At 43.1% G+C, this 15,800-nt stretch overlaps 1 protein-coding gene across 1 annotated transcript in view; it reads right to left on the reverse strand.

Moving 5' to 3' along the window:
• The window catches only part of LOC147885880 (uncharacterized), a 93,985-nt gene that overhangs the window by 17,490 nt on the left and 60,695 nt on the right, over positions 1-15,800 (reverse strand). The window contains exon 8 of the mRNA XM_087396763.1: positions 2,623-2,718. Coding sequence (XP_087252889.1) covers positions 2,623-2,718 — 96 coding nt within the window. The remainder of the gene's footprint in view (positions 1-2,622; positions 2,719-15,800) is intronic.

A 15,800-nucleotide genomic window follows, 5' to 3' on the forward strand; every position in this document is an offset into this window, starting at 1 on the left:
GCCCGAATGATCTAGTAAGGAACGGATGGCTTACCACGGATCATCCGTGGCAACATGAGAACCTGTAGCCACTCCACCCTAACCCACTCTGTATCCGACAAGTTTGGCTCCTAGCATGGACTACCATACATCCCTGCTAGGCGGACTAAGGAGTCAAAAAGCAACCCTTTGATCCGTGGATCCTGAAAGTGAGAGCGGAGGCACTACCTCTCTAGTCTAGCCAATGAAGCATATCCTCTGCTCATACGTGCATGCATCGTGGGTCTCATAGTGAAGATGGGTCTTGAAAAGACGACCCCAAGATAAGTGTATGATGAAACTACCTCAACAAGGAACCCCTTAAATGCGAACTGCTCCTGGCGCATGACGGTTCAAGACGTATTAAAGATCATAAACTTGGTTTTACCCAGGTTGACCTTCAAATCATGAGACTCACAAAAGGATTGTAGTGCGTCAAGGTGTCTCTGGAGCCCCTCTGCTAAGAAAGACAAGAGAGCCACGTCATCTGCGTAAAGCAGTATTTAGATCACCCCCCCTGTGTCTGCATCACTATCTCGAGCTCATCAATATAGAGTCCAAACAAGATAGGTGATAATGGATACCCTTGTTCGATCCCGATAGTGCTCATGATCTCGTCTGTCCATCCAGATCTTGTCCGAACTCTGCCTGAAACTCACTCATAAAGTGCCATGACAGCCCAAATGATCTCCTGGTCGTAATCCAAATCCTGTAGACGTCATATGAGACGGGCTCTCGAAACCGTATCAAATGCCTTGCGGAAATCCACAAAGCAATAATAAACCCTCTGCTTCCGTGCCCTCACCTCCTTGATGATACATCTGAGCGCGAGGATGTGATCCATGGTCCCATGATCCCGCCTGAAACTAGCATGTCCTACTGTTGTAAGTCCTCGACACTCCGCAAATCCGCTGACCTCATAATCAAGTACTAATGCATAAATCTTAGACATGACATGTCCAATCATAATGGTCATGTAGTTCTCCGGGCTCATGGGATCCCCTGTCTTGTGAATGGGTGAGATAGTGTTAATGGTCCAGGTGCATGGAAACCCCAAGCAAACAGCTTCATTGAATAGCTTTGCTAAGATCGGGGCTAGGAGGTTAATCCCATATGCAATGAGCGTGGCATGTGTGATAGGTTAGGGATTGGCTGACTTGGGATATCATAGAGTGTGCGTGCATAATCAAACCACACCTCAGTGTCAGCGAGTGGTGAGGGGGACCATCCCTCTAGAAATCTCCGCCAAAAGTCCTTAGAGTTATTACTGAATAGAATGTTGAGTAGCTCCTCCTCATTTCGGCGCACAAAGTCAAGTTTCTTCTTGCGTACCAACGAGGTGTAGGCGTAGGCGTGTAGGGAGAGGCGTAGGCTGCATGTAGAGAGACTAGCGAGAGAGTAGGAGAGCGTAGGCCAGCGGGAGAGCATAGGGGAGCATGGCTAGCGGGAGAGTGTAGAGAGAGCGACGGCTAGCGGGAGAGCGTAGGGAGAGCGATGGCTAGCAAGGAGCGATGGGGGAGAAAGAAAATTGTGCAAATAGCTGAATGATGGACGGAGGGTTGAGCGTGAACAACGGACAGACAGAGGGCTGATCAACGGAGAGAACGGACAGAACGGAGAGTGAAGATTGCGTGATCCGTAGGTGAGTTCTTCTTTGTGTTCATGGGATGAAGCCATAATTTTGTGAGCTCCAACAAGGTCGGTCGATCTGAGGAAATGGCTATGGCAGCATCTATAGTTTGAGTCGTGTTTGCTAGTGTATCCTCTGATCGTGCATCAGATAGCTTGTCACCAATAAGGTTTAATAGAACTTTGTGTGAGTTTATTCCATGAGAAGTTCTTTTTCTCCTTTGTCATTTTATGTGAGGTTGAGTGTTATTTTATGCAGCACTAAGATTTCTTCTTGCATGCATGTTCCGGTTGTGAGGCTCTAAAAGCTAACACTTCCTTAGAAAATGGAACAAAGCCATGTCTTCTCTAAGCTCCCCTCTAGTTTGTTTTGGCATTTTCAGCCACCTCTTAGCCTTTTCATGCTTCCATCTTCAATCTTATGTACCACCATACGAGGTTGCAAAAAGAATTCATGGCAATAAAGTGAAACCCTCGTGGCAATAAAGTGCAACCTACATAAGAAGTATTGATGAAACATTCATTCTCATGTAAGAACGTGGATGCATACATAAGTTTGAAAAAAAATGCTTCCTATATATATATATATGAGCATTGTCATGAAAACAAGCATATCATAGACCATGTCAAGAAGACACTAGCATACACAAAACAACTGATCGTAAATTAACACGCGTACATAGATAAATTCATCGACACAACATGCATAGACAAATTCATCGTTGCACTTTCAGGCGTGAATCACCAAACTATAACCTCACAATGGAACTACTACAGAGGCCATTTATGAACCATTGTGCTAGATAAATGTACAAGCATGAATGATGAGATAAATGGAGTATGACAAACAGCTATTATTCTTGTATTAAAACAAATATGGCATTTAGAGCAAATACTTGATGAATCACTTCCCAAGACCAAACATTTAATCCTGGTAGGAGAGCTACAAAAGGTAAGAGGATTTAAAACACATACTTGATATAGAAGTCGATAACAGTGTCATTTAAGAACTCAAATGGAGCCACATGTCTCAAATCCGAGTATTGAACCTCAACCGCTTCTGGGTCACCGCTAAAACACACCACATCAAAATCAGAAAATGGTTATGAGTTTTTCCAAGGCAAGAGCAGCAAAACTCTTGTAAACTTCATCAAATAAGAAACTTCGTGGACATACGATGTGTGGATAAAATTGTAAATATGTTTTTTACTTGTTGCATGCTGATGAGTAGGCACATAGCTATGTGCATAGCTAGTGGGTGGTGGCTTTGAGTTATGGACACTCTCATAAAAGACTCTACACTGATGTAGATATTTTCTTGAGATGATAGATACTTTTACGGAGACTTTTGGGATATGATGAGATGCAATGTGGTTGTACCAGACCTCCAAAGCAAGGGTATCCAGTGTGTGGTCAAGTGAAATGTTTTTGGGGTCATCTAAAGTCATCAATCTCATCCTCAATGAGATCAACCCTTGCCAAACTATCTACTTCAAAATCCAAATAAGTGTTCTCCTCCTCTGTCGCTGAAGCCCAGTCCTCCAAAGCTCTCTACACAGACACAACTCGTGCTCAGAAGAGGTAGAAAGACCTGCTAACAGCTCGCGACCTTTTCTGCCCTTGCACAATATCTCCCAGCAGTGCAGCTATCCAGCTCATAGATCCCAAAGCCTATCCATGCTAAGCTCGTGCCGTAGAGATTTAAGGAAGCTCCTTGCGGTGGAGGTGTAGGGTGAATTTTTTGGGAGGGAATGTTCATAATGATATCGGTTTAACTGCTTGTTGGGAAGTAAAGGCTTAATGGGGTAAGCCACTGAACCTCTCAACTTGTAGAGCATTCATGCTCACTCAAAATGTTCTGCTCAAACCTCATAATAGCTACGCTTCCAGCAAGGTCCCTGAACTCCCAACTAATCTCACTTATGAGATGGGTGACGGGTTATTAGCTGAGGCTAACGTGTGGGGCCACTCCTGGGAAGAGGCCGTGAGCTCCGCATGAATTGTGAGCAGAAGAGAAGCTGCAGGAAGTCAGGGGATTCTGCTGGAAGGGTGGACGACTGCCTTTGCTGAGAGCTTCTTGAATGGAGTGCTGGTTTTGACGACAAAGAGGCCCGTAGCGGTTTTGACGACAAAGAGGCCCGTAGCTCTACTGGAGGTGCTTATTGGAAGAATCACTACGTATGGCAGGGGCTCACAACTACTGTGTGGGGGGGTGTTTCGACTATGGAGGCATGTGGCTCTTGTGAGGAGAGTGTCGTAGGCAAGCAGGGAGACAAGATGATTGGAAGCAGTCTTGAGCAGGGCGAATTCAGGAAAGAGAGTTTCCTGTGTCAGGTTGATGCCCAAAAGGAAGGCGACTTCTTTTCATGATGTTTTACTGCTGAATTTTGGTTCTTGGAAGAGCTTGAGACAGGGAGATCCCAGGGAAGGAGGTTCTGCCAGCTTCTGAAGCCATCTGACTGTGTATTAAGGAAGGGCGACTTTATGAATAATGATACTGGTGGCTGGAAGCATTGTCTGGACATAGGCAACCACAGGAACAGGAAGAGTTGGCCCTGAATTTGCCAGAAAGAGTGGGCTGATGCTGCATTTTATTAGTAGGAGTCTTGTGGGAGTTTCCGGAGAGGAGTAAATGCTAGAGAAGTTGTATTTTCTGATCTGATTTGCATGTGTATTGTTCCTACATCCTGGAAGAGTTGTTGTGTGAAGTGTTGATGCTCTGAACAGGAGGGAAAAGAAGGTTTTCTAATCTGATTTGGTGGCTGAAGAATTCCAGCAGTTGTAGGTTCCTGCTGTCTGGAGAAGTTTCAGTGAAGCATACAGAAGAAAAGTGGCTGAACTGAGAGGAGTGAAATCTGAAATAGCAATACAGTTTTGTGTTTGACTGGTGATGTATTTAGTGTTTGAGTTTGGTACAAGTGTAAGGCAAATTCACTTTGGCAGGGGTGTACATGCAGAAGTGATTTACTCTAGTCCAAGGCAATCATTGGACAGTAATAATCAAAATACAAGATGATGAGTGAGGAGACCTGAACTGGCTTCCAGAATCTTAGTGGCCGAAGATATCTTGTATGCAGATGTTTGCAGGGACGAAGACTTGGGCAGAATACACCTAGCTCATGTATCTGTTGCTTTTGAATCTGAATGTGTGTGAATAAGCATGTAAATGATGAAGAGTGGATTGATATGAGCTTGACAGATCAGAAGAATCTTCTTGAGGAAGTTTTTATCTGGGATTATGTAAAGGCGAGGATTTGGAATAAAAGTACATTTTGTATGTTGTTTGGTGGCTTCAATAAGTGTGAACTGTGGATGTGATAGACTATAAAGGCATATATAGCTCTATTGTTTTTTTGCATTCAACGCTTTACTAATTGATTAATGCTTGTGAAATTTTACAAGTCCTTTTGAAGAATGTGAAGGAGCCATAATTATAAAGTATTTAGTTCATGTGTAAAATACAATTTATCTACCATACATTGTGTGCTACATACTTCTATCGCATATTGTGAGGGGTTCAATTACTTTTATGCAATAATGTAATAGATTGGAATCCAAGACAAAGAGCAAGGTGCTCAAACAAAAATCAATGCTTCAGTGATTGCCATTCAATGTGATGGGCATATATGTCAACGGTTTTAAACGTAGCTTGAGACTCTTGAAACAAGTATCGATAATATGAAAAAATAAATTTAGCAATGTTTAGCTATCCACATGCATACCTAAGGCACAAGGGAGCAATATTGTGTGATGAGGACTCCACTTCCAACAACGAATGTGTACAAAATGGCTAGAAGTGCATAAAAGTCAGAAGAAACCTTTATACCCCCTACCCAAGAGTATTACATTGGTAGCTACTAGGGTCATCCCGCTTAGAGTCTTGCCCCTTACTTACTAGACATTATTCAGACAACTTAGACATCTTAGTGGAATTTTCAATAAAATCTTTACTTTTTAGAAGACCACACCGTTGGCACGGTTCTAGCAGGATATAAAGGCTTTACTTCTTGATCTTGAGAAGTATGATAGGGCGGATTGGAAGTTTCTTGAAAGGACTCTAGATAGGATGGGCTTCACAAGGCAATGGATAGTGGGGGTGTTAGCACTCTAATCCTCAGCACATAGCCAAGTTTTTGTAAGGGGAGCCTAAGGGGACAAATTTCATATAGCCAAATCAAAGAGACAAGTGTTGGGGAGTGGGAGAGAAAATAGACATCATGGAAGAGAGTGTGGGAACCAAGTGCAAAATGTTCCATTGATTTGAGAGGAAATCCTCTCTTTTAGAGAGTGAGAGAGAGGGTGGCCTAGATCATAGGCACCTCTCCTACATCATAGCCAATCAGTCCTATATCATAGAGAGTCCTAAATCTAAGGCACCTCTCCATGCAGGGGCCTTTGCATTACATCATCACTTATGTCATAGTCTAGACACATCATAGCTTAGTGTGCTACACACTTTTTTTTTTTGTGAAATCTTTAATTGATTATATTATATGAATAGCAACCTCAAAAAAAGGTGCTACAATTACATCAACTAATAATTTCAGTATATGCTAAGAAGACCTCATGATCTATGCAGCGGGTCTGCAAGCAATCAAAGAAAGATTGCTGCAGAGAATGCCTAAAAAAGCCAAACAGAGAGAAAGTAGGATCACCAAAGACTTTACAATTCCTATATGTCCATAAAGTCCATAGTGCCCAGTAGCGAACCCAAACGAAGAAAAGATGAAACTCCGGTCTAGACGGATGAAACCCAAATAGCCAGAAGAACTTCCCAAACGGAACAAATGGGAATCTCGCTCGCAGGTGCTGTCGAAGCAGATCAAAAAACTTACGAGAGCACAGACAATGCCAAAACAAGTGAGGCACGGTCTCCGAAGAAGCAGAACATCTATGGCAAAGTGCAAGAGCAATGTGTCAATGAGCTAATAGCTGTCCAGATGGAAACACTCCCAGAAGAACTCGCCAAAAGAAAACCTGTTACCGAAGCACTACTTTATAGGCCCAAAGTTGCTGTAATATTTTCCCCACTTGGCTGGGCGATGCATTCGCCAAACAGAATCACCTCTCTCTGAAACCCAAGGTTGAGGCAAAAGGATTTTATACAATGCAGGTACAGTAATCTGAGATAGCCTCAAAGGACGAGAAGAGGACCCTGGAGAAGTCAAAGTCCAATCTTCCAGTTGGTCCTGGAGTTCCAAAGGAGGAATCGGAACAAAGGGCGAAAGCAGAGAAGTAATTTGTCGCCACAAAGGACGATAATGAGAGCCCAATCCATATATAGTGGCTGCTAGTAGAGAAAAGGGGAGCACAATATCAGCATCATCTATAACATCAGCAACCGAGGTGATGCCTTTAAACGGGACAAAGTAGGAACGTCGAGGTTCCTGTAAAGCCAAGGGAGGCTGAAAGACTTTCGACCAGTGAATGCTTTCAGCTCTCAAAGAATTCCCAAGCAAAGATTGCCGTCCATTCCATTCCAAATGAGAAAGAACACGCTTCCAGTCAAGAAGCAAGCGGGAGACAAAAGAAAATCCAAGCAAAGTGTTATCAGTGCAGCCAAGAAAGAAATCCCAGTGATCGAGTTGCCAATGACCAAACGCAGAAATACTGATATGAGTGACCAGAGTCCTAATCATAAGGGCCCAAGGCTGATCACCTTGCAGAAATTGCAGCAACATTTTCCCCTTGTGGGCAAGAATATGCACATGAATATCCGTGATGTTCAATCCACCATGCATCTTGGGAGAACAAATGTGATGCATCGAAAGCAACCTGAGACTTTTTCTGCCATGTTTGGATCGCCAGAAGAGTTCCATAAAGACAGACATGAAAGATGTAAGATCTGCCTTAGTGAACATGATCAACGGCAAGTAAAATTGATTATATGCCACAAGGATGGACTGCACTATTCGAAGACGAACGTGCAAAGGCCAGGTTGCCAGTTTCCAATACTCAAGCTTTTTCCGAAGCTTAGCCAAAACCCAATCAGTTTGTTGTCGGCGAGTGAGTTCCCACCCCAAAGGGTAACCAAGATGACGAACAAACTGAGTGGGTGGAATGATATCCCTGGGCCATAATAGACTATGCCAGTCTTTGGAATGCAAAGGGAGCAGCTTAGACTTCTGAAAATTAACATGAAGACCAACTGCCAAACCATAAATAGAGAGGGCCTGCATCAAAGCACCAAGATCATGGGCGTATTCTTTGGGGTAAAGAAAGAATCATCAGCATAAGCTTGAGCAACCATGCTACGATTGGCATCCAATTCCAAGCCATGAAGTGATCCTGTAGCCACAAGATGATCAATATATTGCAGCATAGAATGAGTAGCAATGGCATACAGTAAAGCACTGAGAGGGCATCCCTAGCGAACTGAACAACGAAGAATCCACTCATCAGAGATATCCCCAGAAATAATGCAAGCCGCATTGCTATCTCTTTAAAGCCAGTAAATAACCTGCTGCATTTTTTGTCCAAACCCCAAAGCTCGCATAGTTTGCGAGATGAAATCCCATTGAATTGTGTCAAAGGCTTTTGCAATATCTACCTGCAAGAGTAGAACATCCTGCCGCATGTATTTGGCATATTCAATTCCAATATAAGCATTGGCAATGTTATCTGTGATATGGCAATGTGGAACAAAGCCATATTGGGAGGGATGCAACCCATCATGCAAATAACCTTTAATCCGATAAACCACCATTTTGGCAATGATCTTGTAAATGACTGGCATGAGCGTGATTGGCCTCCAATCACCCAGTGAATCACATAGCTTCTTTTTTGGAATCAGCTTGAGAAACTCTTTTTCCATGACAAAGGCATCTGCTGATTTTGCCATGCTGTATTTACCATTTGCCTGTCTTTTGTAGTGTAAACTCTTAAAAAATTGCATGGAAGAGCAGCCTTTATCCAGAAATGCCTGTTGTCTGAACACACACACACATATGATCATAGAGCAAGCCCTTGATCACACAATTCCCAACATACCCCCCCTCAAGGGTTTGCCACTTGCTCTATCAAGGACATCTAGTCACATAGTTTCACAAGCCATCTCATGGTGGTCAAAGATAAATTAATGGCTAGAATCTCATGGTAGAAGTTGCCCAAGGGTCAAGGTTTACAAAATGTAATAGAACCCCTCCAAATGGTTATCTCCCTTGCATGTACAAGAATTAACCTTAGGCCTTTGTGTGGACCTAGTTTCTCATGTCTGCAAGAGGTACCATGGAGGCAAACACATATCACATGGCCTACATCATATGGTGACTAGAGGTGATTTACAAAAGACAGAACACATAAATTTTCTTCTACCACAAAGTTTGTGACTTCATTTGCTGATGGAGTTCTCTCTTCAACTATATTGGCTTTGTTGTTGATATAGCCCTTTTGAAGATATGCTTCACTTTCCTTCGCGTTGTAGTAGGATCCATTCCTCTCCTCTTCAAAAAGAGAAGCTTCAATATCCACCAAGTTGGATGCAAAAGTGTTGCTATACTCTTCATCTAGAAGACTTTTGAGTTAAACTTGTGTACCAAATACCTTTTCAAGTTGCACCCAAACTTCATGTGAAGTCTCACACCCATCAACGTAATGAATGTATGAGTCACTAAGTCCCAATGCTATGATAGCAAGGGCTTTTTCATATTGGACTATCCATTGTACTTCCCTTGGCTTCTTTTCTTTACCATTTGCCACATTCCATATCCCTTTTTTCATGATGGCGAACTTCTTGTTCTCCATAAACTTCTTGAAGTGTCCAAGCTTTATCTTTATACCACAACATATCATCTTGATCGTATCACATCCAAACTCATCAATTACAATCTTTTTAGACATCAAGGTCAAGGTAGAGCACCCTATAAAAAGTGATGATCTTCTATATATGTCACTATGAACAAGTAAGTACCTTTGGGCAACTCCTTCACCTTGTGAAGACATGATATTGAGTAGCTCTTACCACTTGATATATTATTCAAGGGCAGTGTCTATACTCTTACAACCAGTATCTCTTAACAAAAGTCACCAATCTCCAAAATGATGACTATCCCTTTGCAAATGGCACTCAAACATAGACAATGTAAACATCATCACCATAAATGACAAGTACCATGACACTTGTGGAGTCCATTTCGGAGTCAATACTTAGTCAAACAAAGATCTATTAGTGCAGCCAGCTAAAACAGATATAGAACAAAAATTTTGACTAGTCAAACCTCTGGGATGGTCAAACTTTGACCAAATTTTGACTGTTTCCCCCAAATCGAACAATCTAAAGCTGGAGGCCAAAATTGGAGCTGAAAGAAGAAGCATTAAAGGGGCTTTTCGCATGGAAATGAAGCTCTTACTCAGGACTACTTCTAGTAAAGAGGAATGGCGAAACTTCACGCAACATTTCTCAGGGCAGCAAAGACTAGAATTGGTGAAGAATCGTCACTTTCTCCTTATTCTGGCAACCATTGTCCACCAAAATTCATCAGCATGTTGCCGATGAGGTCGCCCAGCTTGGTATCAGAGGAATTAGAGGATAGATGAGCACTTCGTCGGAATTACGACGACAAATCAACGCACTGTATTTGTGTCGGCACACACAGCAGACGAGCAATTTCACGACAAGCTTCAAGCTAATGGTGCGTCCTACAGAGGTTGTTCTACAGCGGAAAGGACTTGGCAAATGGTGCAGCAAGTGTGCAGTATTGAGCTCTGCAATCTCTACATGGAAAGAGGGCAAAATGTGGAAGGTGGAGAGTAAAGAAGAAGGTGATGATGTGGCACTTTGGAGCTAGAGTAGGCTAGAAGCATGAGGTGGAAACTTAAGGAGGGTAGAAAGGATCTGATACCGCATGTTGGGGAGTAGGAGAGAAGATGGACATCATGCAAGAGAGTGTGGGAACCAAGTGCAAAATGTTCCATTGATTTGAGAGGAAATCCTCTCTTTTTATAGAGTGAGAGAGAGGGTGGCCTAGATCATAGGCACCATCATAGGCAATCAGCCCTATATCATAGGGACTCCTAAATCTAAGGCACCTCCCAATGTGGGGGCCTTTGCATTACATCATCACTTATGTCATAGTCTAGACACATCATAGCACTTAGTGTGCTACACACACACACATATGATCATAGAGCAAGCCCTTGATCACACAATTCCCAACAACAACGACGCCCCTTGATCCCTCTACTTTTTCTATTTATTGCAAAGGCTATGAGCAGTTTTTTGAGAGGTAGAGGCACGGGTATTTGTGACATCAAGATGCCCATTGCAGCTTTGGAGAAGCTTCTTGATGAAAACTTTGCCAACGATATGGCACTGTACCTAATTGGAGGGGTCAACAACTTCAAGGCATTTGTTTCAACCGTGGAGATGATTTGCCTCGCTTTGAGAGCTTTGATTAATTTGCACAAGTCCTATGGGATTTGGTTCAATGATTCACCACACCCAGACCGAAGCACATTTACTTGGGTGCCTTGAGGGAATGCGATGCAATATCTAGGATGTCATGTAAGGCTCAACACCAAGTCAGAGCAACTTGGCACCACTACTTTTGAGCATTTGGAGGAAGCTCGTCCATTGAAGCTCGGCCAAGCTATCCTTGGCAAGTAGAGTAGCGGGGTGCCAACCATATTTTTCTTTCTACTATGTGGTATATAATCTCCAAATCTTGCATCGGCCAAGTGAAGTGACTCATCAAAAACTTCATATGGTCAAGAGGGGATGGACGCCTGGCTAGGGAGGTGGCTTGGGGCATCATTGTTCAACCATAGCCCAACGGAGGGCTAAGTATAGTGAGCCCAGAGTGTCAAAGCAAAGTGTTGCTCGCGAATTTCATAATCCGAGGCATGCTGCCTAGAAGTAAACCCTAGAAGGAGCTACTCCTTTACAGACTTTATGAGATCTGGCCAAAGTTGGGAGGCCCTTAGGAGCAAGATGTTTTCTAGGATGAGGGCTATATTTGCAACGACTATTCTCAAAGCTTGGGATGCAGTGCAAGAGACACTTTTTCATAGGCATCCCATGTCATTCGAAGAGAGGAGGAACAGTCTCTCATTTTCAACAACATCATCATATCAGCATCTTGACACACGATTGGGCAAAGATTCAACCAATCATGGGGAGGTTTTACTCGCACCGTGGCCAGTGAAGTGGGAGAGTGATTTTCTACCACGAAGTTTCCCCCATTGCACAAAGACAGATAGTTCACTAATTTAGAGAATCCTAGGCCATGGTAGTGCAATCCCTGAGGACTGGAGAGCAATATAGGAGCCACATGTTGTACATGCTCATTCATGGCTTGGGTATTGTACAAGGCATGAGATCTTGCTTTTGGTGGTGAGTACATGAAGTAAATCCTCTTTCACATTTAGGACGACAGGATGCGGAGGTAAGAGGACAAAATGGAGGAATTTGGACGATGTCTACCTCAAAGAGTCAAGATAGTAGCTCGGTATTAGAGGAGGTGGTACATTAATCCAATCCATGCGCAGCAAAGGAAAAGGCTTGGAAGTTCTAGGTTTGGGAGACCCTTGCAGAGGCTTCAGCGGGATTGAAAAGAGTAGTTTTGGAGAGACCTTTCATTCAAGATGCCCCCATATTCCTTTTTCCAGCTATTCAGTGAGATTGAACGATTGATAGCACGCCAACCGCAGTAGAGCATTGGCACAAATAGGGATTCTCTCAAAGGTTTCTTGAATATTTTTGCGCAGACTCTAGGACAGTTACAAGCCAAGAAGGACTTCCCACTTCCTTTGGCTGTTGGCACAGAAAGCCCTTGCAGTGGGCTCTTGGCTTCGGTTAGGTCATTTTCTAGTTACATGATCACATGTGGTTTTGTGAAGGAGTCTCAAAGGAACAGCATTTGGGATTGCCCACTGGCACTCTTAGTACATTGCTGCACTCAAGAAGCAAGGAATTGTGTACTACAAGAATGTCTATTCTTTATGTTGTTGGGATTCCAGATGAGATAGTGGTGACCTAGGTAATGGCGGCCTATGTCACAGACATAAAACCTGATTGTGGTTATGAGCATTGAGGACATTTAGGGGAGCTTGTCCTTAGATTGGTAGGATAGGAGTTAACCTTCATCCATACTCAACTTCACAAAGATGGTGTGAACGCCTGGGCAATGTCATAGATGGGAGGTGATAGTGAGCATCATTGCCTATACATATGGATAGCTAGGTGCAAACAGGCCATAGAGCAGCAAACCACATCAGCCTCGGAGACTCGGGTGAGCAATTCGGCTAGATATCATTCATACTCTCAAAGGTACATGGGATGGACTCCAAGGAGACTCAAATCGCACTATACGAAACAGGAGGCTTTTATCAGTATATGGGAGTCAGGCTTCATTACACAAAGAGTGGTATAATATGGCATTATAAACCACTAGAGTGGCTATTTGTTCAGCCCCTTGTACGAGCTCACCCCCCATGGAGCGAGCAGTGAGGGGGATATCCTTGTATTTTTATATTTTACCCTTCATTGGGCAATTGTTATTTCTTAGTTATCCATGTCACTAAGGAGTTATTATTAAATGTTCTTTTCTCTTGAAAGAAAAAGGACCTGATCTTGATTGGTAGTAATAATGTAGATGTCCCACTTTCTAGTGGACCCACGAAGTAAACATGTGGTCGCTTGGGCATGTTGCTTGTATGATAACTGACAAAAGAACTTCGAGTACAATCTTACTAAACAACAAATAAAGATCTAGAAAGAAGCCCTATGCAAGTAGTAAAGATGGAAGAATTCAAAGCTACACCATGTTTAAAATCACAAAGGCAATACATCTATTCCTTGCCAACTATACATCCTACGTTACAATTCGTCATATCAACTCAAATCCATGACCATGAGTCAGATCAAGAATTTTGCAAGACCCTTGCCAATAATGACATATCACACTCTAATTCCTTAGTACACTACCATTGGGAACACCTTCTCTCACTTAGGGGCCTCTATAATTGCATTCAAGGCAAAGGCATAGGTTATTATCATGGGAGACTGCAATGTAAGGACAGCACATAAGCAGCAAGGGTGATCCCATGTGGATGCATAATGCTTACAAGTCTCTCTTCAGGCAGCCTCGACACAATGGTAAAGAATGGAAGAGCTTTGCTGAGAAGTCAACAAATGTATGAGTGGAGTAACACCAAGCATATGCAAAACAAAGACAAGCAGAAACCAATTACCTAACGGTCTTATCACATGGAAAGAAATAGGATGGGAATAGAAAAGGTGGTCCCATCCCTATTCAAGTGTATTTCTATCCTAAGAATGCCATGTACTAATGGTCAAAACACCTAGGATGGGTTAAATGGGAGATGACACATGGTCTTCCCAATCCCTAAAAATGGGTAGTTGCCATGTTCTAGACCAGGGGATCCTATTCTAGTTCCTAAGGTCTTGAGGCCAAGGCCTAGGATGGGCGACAAAGTGGCTAACTACACCAGTTGGTCAAGATGCAAATAATGATGACAACCAGATTCCCATCCAAGTGCTAAGCCTCAAGTTGCATGTTTTCAAGACAAGGTAAAACAAGCTATAGCGTTTCTCTTAGCAAATTGGTCCCCAAATTTTGGCCATAGAGTTGTTGATACTAATACGTCACAGGCAGTGTGAGAACAATGACAACAATGCCAAAACAGAAGCATCATCCAAGGTGAAAACGTTGTATTTTAAGAGTTACCCTCCTCTAGGTGCCAAAATTCAAGGAGCACAATAGATAAATCCCCTTTGTAAGAACAGGTTGTGTCAAGGAATGCTTTGCAGCCACACTAGGCAGAAAATTATACAAGGGAAGCTAGTGGTTTGGCAAGATTGTGTCAAGATGATGAATGAATGTGAGCCTACTAGAGCCAATGTATGAGCACTAGGACATTCCCTTGGGATAACTTCTACAATCATTCAACCATTCAACCAAGCACTAGAGTGCATTCCGTAACTTTAGACTAAGAGAAAAAGTAGGACAAAAATCATACATAAGGCTGAAACTAACCTAGAACTGTCATACTTCATTAGCATCGCTCTATTCTAGAGGTTGTGGCTATTTCTCAGGTTTTGGTCTATCTTGGTGACATCGCAAGCTCAATATACCTTTGTAACCCTAGAATATATCTAATCGTACAAATGCAGATTTTTGTTGTTCAAAGAGTATCTAGTTAATCTTGGTGGTATCATAGTAGCCCAAGCATAATTTTGGAGAAGGGGACAAACTAGGGAAAAACCCATAGATAAGTCCAAAACTAACCAGGAATGTTCATTAGAAAAACCCATACGTAAGCCCAAAACGTTCATACTTCATCCACATTCTCTCTTTTTTGGAGGTTATGGATATTTCTCAAAGAGTATCTAGTTTGTTTTTCCCAGAGAAAAGGAACTTCTATTAATGCTTGAAAATATCCACCATACAAATCAGCAAGAAACAAGGAAGGTGCCCCTCATGGGAAAAGAAAAAGAAAACTAATTGCCACATGAATAGGGCCAACCTGTTTCCTGAGCCCCCAGTCTACTGCCTAGGGAGTCTCTGGAACAGGGGCTAACAACCACAGTCGCGGGCTATACAACCAGCAAATACCTATCTCCATGAAAAAATAGCAGCCTGCAAGTCATACCTTGTAGAAGCGCTCCTGCCTTTCGGCAATCAAACCCCGAAGTCCCATGCTCCCATATAGCTCTCAGAGTGTAGATATCCTACCAGATGGCGACTAGAGTGGTTGCAAGAGTGATCGGCTAGCCTCCCATCACCCAACTGCAGCGGGCGACCCAAATATGCCATGTGGTGATGCTAGCAACTGCCTCGCACACACTATCCTCTACCAAGGGTGCAGCGCACACCCGCCTGGGAGAAATTGCCTCGATCCTAGTCAAAGTCTGGCTGTAAATCCAAAAGAGAGGGACTGTGGGATCAATCGAGAAATCATGCACGCCCTCTATGAGCCAAGCAATCATCCCCCATGTGAGTCTCTCTCCATGCATTGGGTACTCCCTACTAGAGCTGTTGACCAGACTCTCTATGCTACCCGGCAGCCCGCAATGAGGAATCGTCTCAATCACTCCATCTATGCAGCAATGGCATCTGCCATCCACCCTCATCTGCTCTAGCCAAGGGCCGATGGGCAATCCTCCGTGAGCTACCATCCAAAAAAAGTAGGAG

The sequence above is a fragment of the Dipteris shenzhenensis genome, chromosome 25 (assembly GCF_047967505.1).
Source record: "Dipteris shenzhenensis isolate YYH24624 ecotype China chromosome 25, Dip_SZ_1.0, whole genome shotgun sequence".
Classification (NCBI taxonomy): Eukaryota; Viridiplantae; Streptophyta; class Polypodiopsida; order Gleicheniales; family Dipteridaceae; genus Dipteris; species Dipteris shenzhenensis.